Here is an 18,830-nt window from a genome sequence, read left to right as displayed (position 1 = left end):
TTGAATAATGTAGCATGGTAAAATTTTCAGAGGATTGTTCTTGTAATGTTTTTACTTCATAGCACAAAAAGTAAGCAAGTTCTAAGCGTGCCTAGTCTACAGAAGAAGAGTCCAAAAATTTTTTTCAAAAAGTTTGATTTTTTTGAAGTGGCTTAATGAACTTGTATCAAAAATAATGGAAATTTTTTTGCAAGAGTGCTTTTATGGGAATAGTTATCTTGATCTCACTCGCAGATCATTACAGCCCTTCATTGGTAGTGTCTACATAGTGGTATAATAAATGCATTCTACACTTGCAAATTAATTTAGATTCAATAAATACCAGTATGTAGTCAAATTCTCACTAGAAATACACAGATGACTCAAGCTTCCAAATATATCATCAGATGCTCTACAAGTTTTCTTCCAATAGTGTTTCTGTAAATTAAAGCATGCTATATGGAACTTGAGTAGCAGTGGTACATAGAATGCATGCTATGAAGGGGTTTTTTCCTTTTGAATTGCTCTCTGTAATCTGTGCTCTTTAAGGGAAAAAAATACACTTAGTAAATTTAACACACTTCACTATTCTGTCTGCCATCATGCTGCCTAAAAAAATTGAATAACTTAAGGTCATTAATAAAACACTTGTTGCATGTTAAACTTCTATCTGCAAGGTATGAGGGCTAAATGAAATCTTGCTACCTAAGGAAGATGAAGTAGTATTGCAACTTTATCTTTCATAACTTGTCATCTTAGGCATTTATAGTACTGAATTAAAACCAACAAAACTAGTTGCCTGTGGCATGTGTTCGGCCTTTGTACTGACATCTTTTTTTTTTCTCTTTTCCTTTCGCTTCAGATGTTCATCAAGTACATAAAGGTTAGCAACCTCTTCTTTTCGAATGATGAATGCATGGGGCTTGGGGTGTTCTCTACTGTGACTCAGGACTTTAATGCATGGCAAGAACAAATCTTTCAATCTTTTCTGTTATGGGCAATCTACAAATCCCTTGAGTAAACAAAACTTGCAATTTCAAGATTGGATGTATATGTTAAATGAACTCTTGACTCTGTGGGTCTTTGGACTTTTATTTTAAGTACCTTTTGTTCTTCAGGTGGAGTTGATATCGCACTTTGGATCAGAACATTTTTGTCCTTTAAGTCTTATAAGGTAATATCTTACGTGTTTTGCTCTGTCTTTCTACCTCCTTGCAGTGAGGATGTGTGTTTTAATAATAGTTGGGGAACAAATTCTAGTTTTCAGTTTAAGTTATTTGCAAATATTGTGAATTGCAGTAGTTGCCGAACTTACCTGCTGTGTAGCATGCTTCACATCTGATTAAAGAAGCTTTGAATCTTTCGATTTGATTCTCCAGTATGAAAGGAATAGTTTATATTTGCAGAGGGGGTGTTAGGAAATAGGAGCATGAGCAGTCTTACACAAGGACGTGAGCATTTCAAGGCTGACCAAGCAAAACGAGGAACAAGTGGTGAACTAAAAAGAGAGGTGTGGTGAGTGCCTTTGGGATGCTGCTGTGTTGCATGGCACTCCAGGTACATACAGTTAGTATTGCTTGGAATATCTAAATCAGAACAACTGTGTGTAGTTCAGAGAATAATCAGCCTCTGCACTGCTCCTAAAAAACAATTTTAATTCTCCTGTCAAAGTTGCGTCAGGATTTGAACCTGGGAATTCTAGTGTAATAAGCCAAACCGTATTTTCCATTGACAAGACTGATTTAAATTGATTTGATTTTTATTTTGGCAGAGCAGGTCAAACAATATTGTATGCAAGTATCATAAGATACTCCTAAAGTTAGTCAAATTGAAGCTGAAGAGGAGGCGTAAGAGCTCGTGGGGAGCTTAAGACGAGGAAGGCTAGATAGGAGTTCAAGTTTAAAAGGAGGAAAAGTCTCTTTGGAATTACTAGAACTAAAAACAGGATCTTGTTTTGGTACAGCACTTGAAAGCCTGCAGTGGACTTTGTGGATACAAGTTTGAGAAAATAAGCATACCTGCTGCATAATCTTGGTTAACTGAAGGCAACTATTGCTTATCTAATTTATTTGGTACATACTATATAAGGTTAATATTGCTTATCGAATTATCAATTATCAAAGTAACTACATGACTAATATTGGGTTTTTATTTCAAAACTTTGTTCATAGGGTATTTGGTACTAGTATGGTTGAAGAGTATGAAGAAATAGCTGATTCTCAGTATCAGTCTGAACGACAGGAGCTCTTTGATGAAGATTATGGTAAGCAAATAATTTCTGCATTTTTAGCCATTCAGGCATGTCTTGTGCTAGTCTGGTGGCTTGTCATTTCCTGCATCTGATAAGTGATTTGACTGCTAAACTTACTTTTAGTCTTGTGGACAGTATTTCAGCATTTCTGGGCTTATCTAACAACCTTTTTAAGTTTTAAACAATGTCTTGTAACTATTTGGAGGGTTACTTTAAAATGCTAGTAATAAGCTCTGTTTCACTTGGCAGGCAGGCAGTAATTTCTTCATGTGCTGACAGTAGTAAAGGATAACTAAAATATTCAGAACAGCTCACATGAAACAGCTTTATTCTTAGTGTCCGTAGTCCATTTCCTAGGATTGTTTGTATGATCAATGCTGCAAGCAACTGGGAAGGTGCTTATTTTGGCTTGCAGACTTTGTGCTTAAATAAAAAATATGAAAATGCCTACCTCCAGCCCTCATGAGGAGGAGGGGGGGAAAACCCTATACAAAGCTCAATGAGCTGTTCGCTGAATCTATGTCATGAATCCTGGGGAAACTGAAGCTTGAACCCTGAATCTCTTTTTTTTTTCTCATTGCTTGGAGCTTGGTATTTCGGTATGTAACTTCTGACCTTTAACTTTATTTCTGTAATTTTATTTTCACACTGTCAAGCTGACATACTTGAATGATATGTTAAATCTTGAGGTTTATTTTCTTTGCCCATAACACGTTTAATTTTGATAGTCATAAGTGTTCTTCTTTATACATAGATTATCTATTGGATTACAATACAGGGGAAGAAAAATCTTCAAAAAATCTCCTTGGTTCTGCTACAAGTGAGTATGATTTATTAGGACAATTATTGCTGTGCTGAAACAAAACGAGCTAATTGAAAGTGGAATGTCATTTTGTCATGCAACAGCTGCAACTTTCATATTTTTCTGCTGAAACAATTTATTGTGATTCCTATGTAATTGCATAGGAATAAATAGTAACAGTTTGAAGTTGGGGTATCATTCTTAAAGTGTTCTAAAAATAGAACTTTCCAGTTCTAAGGATCTGTATTATTTGGAAACTTTGCTTTCTGTGCTTCAGGATCCTGAGCACTTAAATAATATGAATATTACATAGGGCTATAAATAACCAGTACTAAAGTGCTGTAGAACCTTAATTATTCAGAACTTGGAAATCTGTGCTTAATTAAGGTGCCTTATAAATAAGAGGCAATATAAAGATTTACTTTGTAGAGCTTGAAAGGAGGGCATGACAAACACTGTTTCTGAGAAGGCTCTATGTAAATATTGTAGCCTCTATATTCTTCATAAGAGCTGTATATTTTTTTGAGAGCGCTAACGGTTCTTGACTGTCTCTTGTCACTTTTCCATTGGGAAACTTCCAGGTGTGGGGTTTGTTTGGCTAAGAATACGTGAATATTGAGTTTTAATGGTATTCTTAACTGCTGAATTATTTAGGATAGTATCAGCTGCCACACAATTTCTTCTAAAGAGCTCTCACACTGTACCACTCTTCCTTCTGTCCCAGTTAGTGAAGATCTGTTACTGTAGTGTATACTTGCACTCAAATGAATGCTGTTTGGTCTTAGGCTTTCCTTTCATCCCATAGTGGATCAGAGCTGCAGAGTTCTTTGCTACTATTGCCTAGAATGTAGTTGTCACTTAGGAGCAAAAAGGTCATGGCTAGGAATATTGCACAGCTTAGTTAAGTTTTCAAAGGGGAAATAGATAGAGGAAAGGCAGTTTATTTCTAAATGTTAGCTTCTCACAGATGAGAGAAAGCAGTACTTCTTCCCTGACACTGCTTATCTCTTATTTCTGACTTTGAAAGTTTATATCTTCAAGCTGTCTTGATGAGGCGTATTCACATGTTCTATGTGCAAGTGGAGTATTGCAAGGTTTTTTTTGTTCACTGTCTGAAAAATGCAGTCAGTTTTCTATTGTTTTTTTAGAGTACTAAAGCTATGATGAAAAAATTTGAAACACCTATTATTGATAGTGCTTTAGAAAGACAGCTGAGCAGTGAAACATTGCAGTGATTATTATTTAGTTGTGGCTGGTGGATCTTGTTATTGAGACCTTTAATCTCTGGCAGGGTAGTCAGCGTTCCTTTTCTGAAGGAATACTGAGTTTGTGGGTGTTGGTTTTTTGTGGTGGTTTTTTTATATGTGCATGCTTGGACAAATGCGATGGACTTCCATTTTGCATCGTTTGTCTTGGACTGATACACAGTGAGGAAGAGGGTCCTCTGGGTAGGAGGTAGTGGGCCTCTCAGACATTTGGTCTTTTGTGCTAGTCTAACCTGTAAGGGTAGCTCGCTGTTCTTCCTCCTGCCATTCTCCTACTGGCAGGCTTCTATACCAACTCTTAATTCTCCCTCTTTTTCTGATTCTCCATCAATCATAAGCAGCCATTCATACTTCAAGTTTAACATCTTTTGTTTATCAGGACTTCTCAAAGAATACAGCCCCAGAAGTAATGTAATTCAGGAATGTGGTTTCTGATGTGTTTTGGAGGCAAGGCAAAATTAAGGTCCTGAACAGAGCTTCCTGGAATCTAAGAAATTTGTCATTACTACTAAAATGCCTCTCTAACTTTTGAACTTATCTGTGACCTACAGTACAGGTGTATGTTGGTAGGTGTGGAAAAAATGGGCAAAATTGGGCCAACTTTTACGTGTTTACAATAAGGTGCTCTTTCCCTGTTCCTAATCGGCTAAATAAGCCTGGCAATGATGTTTGTTTTTCAATATCAAGACCAAAGAGTTAGCTGTATCTAATATATGTGCTGATATAGAGCAGACCCTCTTTGCATTTACTTCTGTGAATTTTGGGGGAAAAAAACCCCTGTTCTTAAAACTGATACTTAACAGATCCTTAAAAAACCCCATATATCTAAGCCAGATCTGTGGATATTTGTTAGGGTTTTCTTCCAGGTGCCTTGACTGATCTAGATTGCATTCAAGTAACAGATTGTAAAATGTAGATTTTCTTCACCAAATCTTAAAATATTTAGAATTGTTATGTTGCAGCAGTATCAGAGCCAAAAGCGAGTTTTGGGATTAAGGAGGGAGGTATGCAAAATGACAAGGAGTCCAACTTAATTTGAATGAATCTGTAGTTTTCTGTGTTGTCGTGCTGTGGACATCCTGTGTTCAAAGGCAGAATTCTGTTTTGCTCATTTAGCAGACGTTTCCTGACTCACTTTTTTAGTGCTATTATGACAAATGATCCAACCTGTCTTTGTTAGAGCTCCTCTGTTTGAGTGTTCAAACTCTAACATTCTGGCTTGGGACCTCCCTCACATGCTCAGATTGTCAGAAGAAATTCCATGCTTAAATATTCTTCTGTTTGTCTTACTGTTCCTTGGTTTCAGTGGACTAATGATCAGTGAGTACTTCTCACTGGTGTTAGAAGGTCTAGCTGGTAAAGGTTAGATATGGGTTTTAAAAAAGAGGTTCCTAGCTTATAAATGTATCTTTTAAAAGCAACAGATGCATCCCGTGTAATAGAACGATGGGATTTCTTTATGTCCTTATGCTGCTTTTTGTTTCAAGCAAGTGTTACGAAACAGCAGATTGCTCAGTGGTGCTAATATCTGGGCCCTCTGGGTATCTCCTCTTTGAGTAGTTGTTTTCTCTTTCAGATGCTATCCTAAGTATGGTGAATATTGCTGCTAATATGCTCGGAGCCAAAACTGAAGAGTTGTCTGAAGCTGAAGGTATTTTTTTTAAGATTAAAAGCATTCTGGAAAGTTTTAATTTCTCTGTTATTTTGTTTAATTTTTGTGAGGAGTTGGATGATCTATGTTTAAATGACCTTTTTTTTTTTCCCACCTTTTATGGCATATCTGATTAGTGCCATAGAATTCTTATCCTACTGACTGAAAAGTAGACCAAAGACACTGAATTGCTGAGGAGGGGGCTGATACAAAGTTAACATATGTTTGTTCAGCTATATTTGGAGATCTTTACTCTCTGTATTACCCAGCTTTGGTTGTAAAGTCTTAACTTGCTGCTTCTTCCAGGAAATACTTTGAGACTGTCCATAACATCGTATACATAAACTGTTGGTAGCACTTTGATTCAAATAACTTTGAATGACATCTGCAATTAATTTGGTAGCGCAGCTAATAATCTGGAAAAAAACCCACCACCCCAAAATTCATTGAAAATAAACAGTTCTCGAAATCTTATGTTCACATTTTTTCTCCTTCCTGCAGCAGGGAACAAAAGTGTGTCTGAAAATGTCACTGCCACCCCTGCAACTTCAACAGCTGCACCAAGACTGCCTGAACCAACTCCTGTTCCTTCACCAGAGTAAGTGATTGGTGTTGTGTTTTTTTTTTTTTCAGTGTGTCCCTAGCAGAGACTAACATGCACTAGTCTCGAATCTTTGGTAGTAGAATGCTCAGATATAGCACACTGCCTTAAACAAGTAAAAAGGCAAGTATTTGGTGAAATCTGTAGGATGGTAATGCACTGACCAGGGAAATTTATTGCTTTAGTTACTGTTTATAGCTATTTCCATTATGATATGGGTTCTTTTAACATGTGACTAAATGTCAAAATGCATCACTAACTTTCTCAATTGTTTGTATTACTTTGTTCAAAAGAAGTAGGAGGAGTGTTTTGCTCTTCTTGGCTGTTGCAGATTTCTTGGGTAGAAACTGACTTAATGTTCTTCCAGGTTTTGCAGGTTTTCTCCTGCAAGGGAGACTAATTAGGAATGTAAGTTGTATTGCTGAAACTTCAGTTAAATTGTGTTGACAAAAATTCTGTTTTAGAAGCTGTATTTTTTTGCTAGGCTTTCCTTGATGAAAATATGTATGCAAAGATATGGAATTAGGTTGGGAGGAGGAGTTGTATATAGTTATTCCATGGTTTTTTTTCAGTTGATTACGATTGTTTAGAATTGATTTGGCCACTTAAAGCTGAGACTGTAGCTCTTAAATGTTAAGACATGACCTGTGCTATATTTAGTGGCTTTATGGTTTCCTAGCACTCTGAGAGACTGAAGAAGGTCAGTGGGAAGGTTGTGATTCTTGTATTTGCATTTGAATATTGCAGCAGAAGACTAAGATGTTTGCTATGTAAGAACTTAGTGATATTTGAACTGGTGACTTTTTTCAGGGGTAAGGGAAGGGGCAATATCTGATTGAGAAGGCTTGCTGTTTCAGAAGCAATGGTTGAATTAACTTGTTTGCAAATTGGGATTGAAAAACACCAGAGAAAATACTAACTTACAGAATTTCTGACTGTATCCAAACTGGCCTTTGGTCACTGAAATAAGCTTCGCTAATTTTCTAAAAGATCCTTCTTTTGCAGTCTTCCAGAGCAGGCATGTAAAACTGTTGAAGTAACATCCTGTCTTTAACTCTTTTATTGTAGACTTGTTACTACAGATATTCCACAGATAGATAAAGAGCAATTAATTGTGGATTTGACAAAAGAAAGTCCTATTGTTCAGCTAGTACAAGAGTATGAAGAAGATACGAGTCAGTCAACAGTAACCTTGCTGCCCAGTGATGATCAGGAAGAAGAAGCATTGGCATGGTTTGAACTTGAGACAGAGAAGTACTGTTATGACATGGCAACAGTATGTTGTATTTCCACCTTTTCAGAATATCTGTTTAAATGGTGTTCAGTTGCAGTAGCCATGCATCGGCAGCGTAGTAAAACTGAAGGTAAACAGGGGCAGGGTTACTCTGCTGGTGTTCAGCAGCCACAGGCAGTTCTGACTGAATCTATACATACGTCAATAGATGAGCCTCTGCCTGAGCAATTAGACAGCAAAGTTGAGAGACCGTCTGGATCTGCTGTTGCAGTTGACTTCAGCAGTGTGGTCCATGAGGAGATGAGTAACAAGACCACAGATTCAATTGAACTGGAGCCAAGCCATCCTCAAACTGTCTCTCAATCCCTCCTCTTAGAAGTTACTTCTGAAGTTAAGGCATTGCCAACAACAGATATGGTGTTGGAGTCTGCAAAAGAAGATGCAGACCTGGTAGCACCAAGGGCGACTCCCCAGGTGGATATACCTGAGATCAGTGCAGAAACAGAAAAGGCTGAGAGCTCTCTTGTAGAGGAAAACTATGTAGCTTCTGAGACCAGTGCGGCCACTGAGGTAAAGGACATGAGCACAAGAGAGACTATTGCTACTCCAGTGATTTTAAAGCCTGCAGAGACTGTTCTGCAGCCTGAATATACAGTGGGCATGTTAGGCAGTGATGCTGGGGAAGGAAAGGAAAGCACCCCAGAAGTGCAGAAACCTGTTTTGTCTCCTGTTGAGTCTTCTGTATCTGCCGAAACAAAGGAGGATGATCAGGCGTCTGAAGAAGCTTTAATGGCAATTCCAGTCACTGGGGGACCACAGAGAACAGCTACAGACTTCTATGCTGAATTGCAGAATTCAACAGATCTAGGCTATGCTAATGGAAATCTTGTTCATGGATCTAATCAAAAGGAGTCCGTCTTCATGCGCCTTAATAATCGCATAAAAGCCCTAGAAGTAAACATGTCTCTCAGCAGCCGTTATTTAGAAGAACTTAGTCAGAGGTAAGTCTGAGGAAGACTGGTAAGAGTCTACCCTATGTAAACAAGATTTTAGCCAACTATACAAAAGAACATACCCATACAGAAAGTGGTACAGTGGAAGAGGAGTATAATGTAAATCACAGCATAAAGCTTTATGGAAAACTGAGAAAAGTACCTAATCCTAGGCAGCTACTGGAGACCTAGATGTCTGCAGGTGGCAGGGGTTCCCTTTCTGTATTTCAGATACAATCACATTTAGTTTGTTTTGAGGAATACTGCTGTGGGATTTTAAAAGGTTAAAGTGTTGCCAGGATATAAGCACTAATCCTGTCCATAATCCTTTCAACAAAAGGGCACATGTTCCTGTTGCTGTTAAACTGAATGACACAGACCTACAATGCCTTCTTTACTGAATTGATTGTTTCCACTGAAATTACCATGTTATCTGTAATAACTCTTGTTGGAGAGGGAACCAAGAACTTTTGTGAGGGATATATGTATATTAGTGTTTATCTGTTATGCTCCTTAGCCACAGGAGAATCAGGAAACGTACCCATTTCAGAATTGGTTCCAAGGAAGTGGCTCTTTGTTATGTTGACTGTTGTGTTGTCTCTCTTGGCAGTCAGTCTGTGCAGAGAATTCTCCATAGTGAATTCCACTAAATTGGTGCTAAGCTCTAAGGTATTGAAATAGATTTGACTAACCTTGGAAAAAAACCACAAAAAACCCTATAAAGGGACACATTTCTGTTTTATGTGTGAAACTTAAAAGGAAATACCACTTCATGTTCAAATACAATTTTTTGGGGCAAAGAGAAGTTTTCTGCTGGCATAGTTGTGTTTTCTGAAGACAAGTTTAGTGCTGAGGAGTTACATGAACTAGAATTTCAGACCTTTATGCTCTTTATTTTAGGTACCGAAAGCAAATGGAAGAAATGCAGAAGGCTTTCAATAAAACAATAATAAAACTTCAGAACACCTCAAGAATAGCAGAAGAGCAGGTACAATTTGTTGGAGTACTTAAGTTTTTTCCTAATTGGGAAAGTTTACTTTTAAAGAGTTGCAAGGGGGTGCAGAAATTCTTTCAATTGAAGATTTTTTAGCTGCATATCTGCCTTTTAAAAGCATCCCTTCCATGCTTCCAATTTTTTTCTCTATAATATTTTTAGAGATGTTCACAGTCATTTTAAAATAAAGTCATTTCCAGCTCTGTTTCCTGATTTTTGTGTTTGAAGAAAAAAATCAGTTGTCAACTGTAATGGCTAAAACTCTTAAATGTCTTTGTCAATGAAAAAGTTACCCAGGTCATTTCCAACTCTTGTTTCTTGGTTGTAGCTGTGCTGAAAACATTTTTTTTGAACTTGGTTTGTTTTTCATCTCTGATTTAAAGTATAGATAGACAATTGTCCTGATGCTGCTGAAGATATTAGTCTTTAGAAAGGGAGAGGGGTACAGTAATGGCTTATGCCAAATTTGCATTTAGAAGTGTAGTGCATGTAACAAAAGCTTTAGTTCATTCCTTAAAATGTGATTTAAGGAAGTGGGAGCTGAAGGAGGTTTCCCTGCTCTGCCATCCTCGCTTTCCTGAGCAGCTGTGAAATACAGTGCTGCCAGCAGTGCTGAATAATCACTATGCATGTGGCATAGCAGACTTAATCTCAAATTGTCTGAAAATTTCTGAAGTGCAGTCCCAGGCCTGTAGTTTGCTCATGCCATCAACAGTGAAGAAAATTGCAACTTCCCTGAGATCATATGCATGCTCTTTTCTGCTTTTTTTTTTTAATAGTATCAAATGCTGGTCAGTTAACCTCTTGGTTAACCTCCCTAATACTCTGCTCACCTCTTGTAATTTCTCATAGGATTAAGAATCCTGTTAGGGCTCTTTCTGGGAAGGAGATAAGTGCAAAGGACTTGTTCCTGGCTGGCTTGGGCTCCTGTCATTAAGCGGCTGGCTACCTGATCCCGGAACAGAAGCTGTGCGTCAGCCCTTAGACTTGAGCTCTGCCTGGTCATCTGCATGTATATTTTGTAACATGGCAGTACTTAACTTCCTGATAGTCATTGCATGGAGCTGGCTACTTAATCTGCCTTTAATGAAGATAGCAGAAGTCACTGTAATGAAATGCCTTTGGCATAATGTTACAAAACGTTATTTGATAAGTAAAAAGTTTGATGTTTCAGATGTTATGAAAGTTGTGTTGAAAACAACGCTGAATAGGTTATGTGGCTACAAAATGCCTGGCTGTGTCAGATAGAATGCTAATTTGGTACATGTGAGAGTATATCATAGTGGGAACCTGACAACTAAATAGCATGGCCCTGACTCTCTTTAATACAGGATCAGCGACAAACAGAAGCAATCCAGCTGTTACAAGCACAGCTCAGCAACATGACGCAGCTAGTTTCTAATCTGTCAACAACTGTGGCGGAGTTAAAATGTGAGGTAATTATAATTCAGCAATATGGCATGAGAACTCAAAGGAAACAGCTGCGTAAACATATCTCAATTTGAAGAGGCCTGGAGTCTTTAAACGAAGCTTTTCATTTGACAAGTTGTCTGTAGTGTTGCTTTCAGCCTACTTTAGCAGCTGGCCAAGGGAGGGGAGGAGGAAAGTTTGAGTAGCTTGAGCTGTTTTGTACAGAGCAAGATTGGTAGTGATTTTTACTACAACTTGATTAGCCCCATGATTGTAGTCTGAACTAATGATAAAACTTAAAATAGCTTAATATCTCAGCCTTCCTGTAGTGCATTGAATTGATACCATTCTGTGAAATGATTCTTAATGAAATTAGAAGACTAACCACTGACTTTGATATGGCAGTGATGGGATTTGTCGCACATATAGAATGTTTGACCTGTCAGAGGGAATGGTAAAGTTCATGCTTCAAGAACTACTCTGGCACTTGCTGTGTTATATAACCAGCTGTATTGCATGGCTTTGTTACACAACTTCAGTAAAATGGGATGGTTTGCAGTGTCCAGCACTTACATTGTCCACTGAAATATTAACAGACTGTTGCCATAGGAGATTTAGTGTGCAAGAGCATACTGGCCACTGTTAGAAGTGGGCCGTAAGAACATATGAGTATGTGGAGGGATGTGCTTTTAGCTACTGAATGGCAGGCTCATGTGACTAAGACAGCCTTTTCCCCTCTGGTTATTGTGATCTTTCCTGGCAACAGTATTAGGAACATGTTCTGTGAAATGCTTACGTTATCCAGCTTGGTGTTTCAAGCAGTACCATAAACATGATCCTTTTCTTGTGCATGTTGCTGAAGACCTCTCTTGAGCTGTTTCCTAACACTTAGGCTCCTTCTTTGGTGCCTGGCTGGCTAAGCTCCTCTTCAGGAGTGCTGTGGTTTTAACCAGGATTTGACAGAGGTGATCATCAGGGTATGTTAGATGAGTATCCTGGAATTTGAACACATGGCTTTCCCTGAACTCAGCTCTGGTTACCCGAGTCTATTAGTCTGAGACGTTTGCCTGTTACAAAATGGGAAGTCGTGTTCCTTGTCTTTTCTAAAGTTTCTGTATGAGTTCTAAGATCTCTTAGTGTGTTTAAGATATAGATTTTTATAGAAAAACTGTGCAATTCATTTTTTTAAACGTTATCTGCAAAATACCCTTGGATTTCAACTTCCATGTAATTCCAGTAAGCTTCACCTGTCAATCTTCAGAAATGAACATACTCAAAAAAAAACTTCTGCTAGGTTGTGAAATGGAAGAGTATTCAGAAAGACAAAATCAAGTGAATATAATGGTATTCTGTGAAGTACTGGAACATCAGCTGATGAAAAGCATTACTATCTCACAAAATTGAGGTAGTATTACATGCATGCCAACTGTAAAACAGAGAAGTTACTTTTAGTACACTTTCTTTTGGAAAGTATATTACTTTCAGATAGGTTTGAATGCTCTTTGCAAGGGGTGGCTGCTTCTTTAAGTTATGGTAGTACCATAGTCAGTGAAATCTTGTCCTGTGTTACCAGCTAGTGGTTTTCAGCCTTCAGTCCTTGAATGCTGTGTGACCAATAGACTGCATCAAACCTCTGAAAAAGTACTCAAATTTGAACAAGTGTTTAGTGAAATTGAAGGAAAGAGACTTGAGATATGTCAATTATGTTCTCTTAAAGAAATTAATATTTAAAACACAAGAATAATAGTATCATTAAATTATTCTTTAACAACTGTATTAAATTCTTCCAGGTTTCTGATCGGCAGACCTACCTTGTGATTTCGCTGGTTCTCTGTGTCATTCTGGGCTTGGTGCTTTGTGTGCAGCGGTGCAGGAGCACTTCTCAGTTCTGTGAAGATTACCTCTCAAAAATTCCCAAAAGTAATCACTACCCTAGCCCCAAAAGGTAATGTATTTATGTTTGAAACTTAATTGTTCTTGCAGCTTTTAGTGATATTTCCTAAATCTGCTGGGACTGGCACGTCTGCTTTAATTCTGAGTCTTCTTTCTGCAGACTCAAAATTGATAGCAAAGAGCCGTTACTGCTCTGTAATCTCTCCTAGGAGCATTTTGGGGCTACTACACTTAGCATGCCTTGATAGCTTGTTACAAATACAGTACTGTGTCTTTTTGCCAGACTTTCTTGGGCACCTCAGGAAATAATTTTGTCCTTCTGCCAAAGATGTTTCTTAATGTAAAATGCATATGACAAAGTCCTGAGAAAAATGTTTTTAAAAAAGCTTTGTGGATTTTGTTTCCTAGGTGTTTTTCCTCCTACGATGATATGAATTTGAAAAGAAGAACTTCTCTTCCACTGGTCAGATCGCAGTCTTTTCAGCTAGCTGGTAAAGAAGGTATTATTCACATACTGTACATCTAGTCTCTCGTGTTACTGTATCAGTGCTGTACAATGTGTGTGTTACTGCAAGTGTATGAAAATGGAATTGCAGGTTAATATCAAAGTACACTGGATTATAGTAGTTCACGTATACATTCTGTCGGGCAAGGTGGTTCATGAACAAATTACCAGATACTCACAGAACTGTGCTCAAGTATGCTAAAACATTAAATGTAGTCTTTGCTATTGTTTTACTCTACAGATGTTTTCTTGCAGTTAGTAGCAATCCATGCAGGCATTCAGGTCTACAAAGCTATGAAGCTTGCAGAAAGTGGCTTTTCTAAAAAATTTTTTTTTAATGCCAGACGTGGGCAGTCGGAATGCCATACTTCTCAAGTCCTGATAGCCTGTCTTTGAACCTTGGCAGATATTTAGGATCCAAATTTATCAACTGTAGTAAGAAAATTTAGACTGTTTATCTTGGCTTGGGTATGAGAAATGATCTGGTCTTTTCAATATTCATGTTACATTTGGGACAACGGAATTTTGATTTAGGCCATCATCAACATGCAAAACCAAAAGCATTGCAGATTATAGTAACTACCAAGTATGCAGCTGACACTGCTTTTCTGGGTGCAGCAAACTTGCTTCATGGGTTTTTGTACTGTGAATAAAACTGCGTGAAAACTCGTGAGTTGAATTAGGAACATGTTGCAATAGAGACTAGGTAAGGCATAGACTATTTTTTTTGCAAAGCCACACTTTTTCCAAATTCTCTCCTGCTTTGGCATGGAAGAATGATTTACAAAGCCCTGATGGAGGAATGCCAGGCTGGTCTCATGTCAGTCTGAACGTCTGTGTCCTTGATAGGTACACACGCTTCTAGTATCTGTCCTGTCATGGGCAGGCTGCACCTTAAACACTATTATATTCGTTTTGTTTTTGTAGAAGCTAACTTTTGCTGACTGTTGTTCCTTTTCCCTAAAAGATGTTCTCTGCACCTCTCTGATGACCTAATCTAACAGGATGTCAAGTGTTTTCAAGTGTATATCACTGACAGCTGCCATGGCAGCATAGGGGAATTCCTCTGTTGACTTCACTTTCAGTGTTCATGTATTGTACCCCCATTAACCTGTAATGGGAGCAAAAATGTGTGCCATAAGTGGAATATTTTGTCATGCTATTATTTATTTAGAATTGCGTTGCTCTAGAGCTGGCAGTGTCAGGACTGCTAAATTTATGTTCCCTCTCTTACAGTAGATCCAGAGGACCTGTACATTGTAGAACCCCTGAAGTTTTCGCCAGAGAAGAAGGTACAGTGGCTGTGGGGAAGGCAGGCCGAGCTGAGTGTGTTTCTGCCTGCAGGTGGTGCATGGCTCAGCTGCTCTCCCCTGCCCCTGCTCCTAGGCTCGGTTTTTATGCTCTGCTTTCCTTCCAGAACCTAACTGTTTCTTTTTTTGCTTGTGGTTTCAGAAAAAGCGTTGTAAATACAAAAGTGAAAAAATAGAGACTATTAAACCAGCAACAGAGCCTCTGCATCCAATAGCCAACGGGGAAATTAAAGGAAGGAAGCCGTTCACAAACCAGAGGGACTTCTCTAACATTGGGGAAGTTTATCACTCTTCGTATAAGGGTCCTCCATCTGAAGGAAGCTCCGAAACGTCATCGCAGTCTGAGGAGTCCTATTTTTGTGGCATTTCAGCATGTACAAGTCTGTGCAATGGACAGACCCAAAAGACAAAAACTGAGAAGAGGGCTATAAAACGAAGACGGTCTAAAGTTTCAGACCAAGGGAAGCTCATAAAAACTTTAATACAGACTAAGTCAGGGTCAATGCCAAGCCTGCATGACATAATCAAAGGAAACAAAGATATAACAGTGGGAACACTTGGTGTCACGGCAGTTTCTGGACACATCTAAAACTAGCTGAACTTCTCAAACAGGAGAGTGTTTGTTCATTTGAGAACAGTCTGTGGTATTCTGTGGGAGGATAGTGGGAGACGAAGAGCTCAACTAATTGGAAAGTATTCAGAAATTTGGTTTCTGCCTTTTTAAATAGATGGGATTGTGTCAATCTTGGCTATAAGCTGCAGCTTTACAAGGCTGATAATTTCCTATGAGAACAGCTTGGGGGGAGGGAGGGCAGGGTTCGTTTTATAAAGGTTTTTTTTCACAGTTCCTGGGGCAGAGATTTTTTGAAACCCAGTTTGTTGGGTGGAATAGGGATAAAAGCCTAATCCTCTTCCTTTAGCTTTGTTCCTATTTCTTGCACCTTCCCATATTTATGTGCCTTTTGTCTATTTATAATGCCACTGGAAGAGGGGAGATACAATTGTTTGTCATTTGATTTTTTTTGTAATTTCTCTAGCTTTTTTTGAAGATGCAACACTACAGTGCTGTAAAGGGACATGTGTTGGCCTTCAGCTGGACTCAGTAATGTGGACTGGATACTGTAAAAATACTAATAGATGGACTTGCCTGACTAGATTCTGGTTTTGCAAACTCGGTTGGGGAAAATATCTCACTAGAGGTGGTAATCATGTTTATTTCCACCTTCAGTTACAAATCAGAGCTGTAGTCTGATGTACTAAATGAATGACAGTTGCTCTTTAGGATTTCCTGTGTACGATAGGATCTTAGGCTGATGAATGCATTTGTTATCTAAATTGCCTGCTGTAGTTCTCTGAAGGAAGTGAATGAGGAATGCTCACTGCTTCTGTGCTGAGAGTTCAGGAAAAAGCTCAGCTGAAGAATGCGAGGGCAAGCTGGTGCAGCTGGGCCGTTCTCCGAGACAGCTCTGGATGTGTTGAGTTTGCAAAGCCTTGAAGTCTGACCAGTCAGGCTGGTTCAAAGTGGGTATTTCCGTAACGTTTGCTTTTGTATTGGCTAACAAATGTGCAGTGTTTGTATGGTTGGTATTTTCATATCCAAGTGTTTTTTATTTTGACTGTGATTGTATATTTGGATACTATAGGATGTGTGATTGCTGAAATGTTGAGTGTGTATCTGAGTGAGTGGAACAAAAGGTTATTCCTTTTGACAGGTGTTACAGGTTCACGTTGTAAAAAATAAGTTAACTTATTGAGCACTTTTAGTGGTACCCTTTTTAACAGATCTAATGCCTTTCCTGGGTATTGTATGTAATGTGACTTATTTAAAGCCTTTGGTTTTTTTTGCTGCTTTCTCGTTAGTTTATGAATACTTTAAGGTGATGTACTTTTGGAGTTGATCTGCACAATTAGCCAGTCAGAGCACATGAACCAGACGTGTTGAACGTGAATTCAGAAGGGTTTCAAATCTGGATGAGGAAAATACATACCACCTGAGTGCAGCATACAATGTTGTGGAACAAGAGTATGTAACTACAGAGCTGTAGTGCCATTAGAAACTGTGAATTTCCAAATAAATCTGAACACTTTGTCTTTAATTTACTGGCATTTTTCCTTTGAAAATGAAACTTGTGGCTTAAATTCTTTGAGAAGGACTACTCTTCAAATGTCAGTCTAGGAGTAGGACTGGGGTCCTTTGGGCCATAGTAAGGAGTTCATAAACTTATTTGTCAGCCTAGATATGTTTGTCTATTTAAAAAAAGAAAAGGGGTGGGATGGGGAGAGGAAGCTGAAGGTTGAGTGGTGCTTTGTCTCAAAGTTCAGGAATTGTGGCCATGTAAAACTGCTAGAAAAGTTTCCAGCAGGTGTCAGTTCACATCTTGACCTGGGGAATCCCTAGAAGTGGTAGCTTTCTGTGAGAACGGCTGCATGAAATTACCTCTTGGTACTCAGAGCTAAGGTTTGTGAAGGATATAAAAGGCCATTAAAAGAAAATGTTAGATAGTCCTTTATAATTTCAAACCAGAGTTTTCAGCTTGAAGTTTGCCCTTTACTGGTCCCTTCCCCCAGCTTATTTCTAGCAAGCATAGCAGTGCTGCATGCAGCCAAGTGCCAAATTCACCTGCTGTCCGGCTTCTACTTCTCTTGTCAAATGAGACCTCCCGACCACTAATTTCTCACTTGAGTGTCTCAAGGCTTTGCTTCATCATAGTGCTATGATTTAAAAAGCAATTGAATGTGGGGTTTGCTGGGAGGGTGCAGTGTTTTTGGGGTGTGTGGTTTTTTGGTGGTGTGGGGTTTTTTATTTACTGGCTGCCTTCTTGATGCATCATTTGTAGGAAGTGTGCTTTCCTTTACTGCCCTGGCAAATCACTAAGCTGTTCTTCTCATTGGTAAGAATCAGCTGAAGCTGGATATGGCTGACTTCTTAGAACAGCCCATTTTCACTATCTGGCTATAAACCAAAGACTGACCTAGAATATGCTGACAGGTGTAGAATGAGACCAACTGAGTTGTGATGCAATACGCCGGCAACAAATATATATCTAATGGGGGTTTATTTTTGCTTCGTTCTAGCTGGCATGTAAGCATTGGATGAAAGCAAATTTGGTTATGAAACTGAAGTTAAACCAAAGATGGTGGTGGTCATAAATATTTATCAACTATATAGTGTGAGCATATAGCTCTGGGGCAAGGAGGGTTGCCTTTCCTGGAAGCAGTGGTTCCGTGGATGGCCAGAAGCTTTCTTCCTTGTCCTTTCCTGTTTTGCTGTAAGGGACAACTTCTTACTTTGTCCTGTGTACATTTGCTTCCCAGACTGGATTACCCCACAGCACTGGTGAGCAATCCTTGAAGATCACTTGGAAATTACAGTTGAGGAATTGGCAGCACTCCTCAGCGCTTCCTCATGCGAGAGGAGTGTATTGTGTTTGTTTAAAAGCGTTCATGTATACATCCCCATTCTCTCTTGGGAAGGTGATACTTAGCCTTGGACTGAAATCTCTTTTTGCTGGTGCTCTTCTGCTGATATGATCCTTTTTATACCTTAGATGTTGGTAAGTCTGAGTAGGTTGTGCATGTTTAAATTCCAAGCGTGTGTTCAAATTTCCAAGTTAATAATTTCAGGTGTGAAACTAAATGCCTTCTAAAACAGTCCTTTAATACCCTGCTCTCTCTAGGTATTTTCAAAATTGGGCATGACTTAGATCTAAGGAGTTGCTGCATTTTGTGGAAAAATATCACCAATAAAGCTTGTCATGTAATGAACACATGGGAAACATGCCATGGGAATAATGCATATCCTAAATGGACAGAGCAGAGCTCCGTGTTGAGAACATGGCTTGAGGCCACTTGGCTTCAGATTCACACTGGAGATGTGGCAGATGCCATAGATCGTAGATAACAGAGGGCCAGAAACTTCTCACTCATGCTCCCATGTTTCAGG

General features: G+C 38.8%; 1 protein-coding gene across 3 annotated transcripts in view; it reads left to right on the top strand.

Annotated features, from left to right (window-relative positions):
- SUCO (SUN domain containing ossification factor) overlaps nt 1-16,983 on the top strand; it is a 42,724-nt gene extending 25,741 nt beyond the window's left edge. Inside the window, exons 12-24 of one of the 3 annotated variants that reach the window (XM_010581268.1) lie at nt 842-862; nt 1,098-1,153; nt 2,151-2,242; nt 2,985-3,050; nt 5,874-5,948; nt 6,453-6,546; nt 7,618-8,784; nt 9,676-9,763; nt 11,101-11,205; nt 12,970-13,124; nt 13,481-13,572; nt 14,814-14,869; nt 15,030-16,983. In XM_010581268.1, the coding sequence (XP_010579570.1) occupies nt 842-862; nt 1,098-1,153; nt 2,151-2,242; nt 2,985-3,050; nt 5,874-5,948; nt 6,453-6,546; nt 7,618-8,784; nt 9,676-9,763; nt 11,101-11,205; nt 12,970-13,124; nt 13,481-13,572; nt 14,814-14,869; nt 15,030-15,476 (2,514 nt within the window). In that variant the 3' untranslated portion in view covers nt 15,477-16,983. Of the gene's footprint in view, nt 1-841; nt 863-1,097; nt 1,154-2,150; nt 2,243-2,984; nt 3,051-5,873; nt 5,949-6,449; nt 6,547-7,617; nt 8,785-9,675; nt 9,764-11,100; nt 11,206-12,969; nt 13,125-13,480; nt 13,573-14,813; nt 14,870-15,029 lie in introns of all 3 variants that reach the window. The other 2 variants (XM_010581260.1, XM_010581277.1) reach the window with 2 other exon arrangements.
- The last annotated feature ends 1,847 nt before the right edge of the window (nt 16,984-18,830 follow it).

Source organism: Haliaeetus leucocephalus, unplaced genomic scaffold, assembly GCF_000737465.1.
Source record: "Haliaeetus leucocephalus isolate CR32 unplaced genomic scaffold, Haliaeetus_leucocephalus-4.0 Scaffold76, whole genome shotgun sequence".
NCBI lineage: Eukaryota > Metazoa > Chordata > Aves > Accipitriformes > Accipitridae > Haliaeetus > Haliaeetus leucocephalus.
This window is presented reverse-complemented; position numbering and strand designations above follow the sequence as displayed.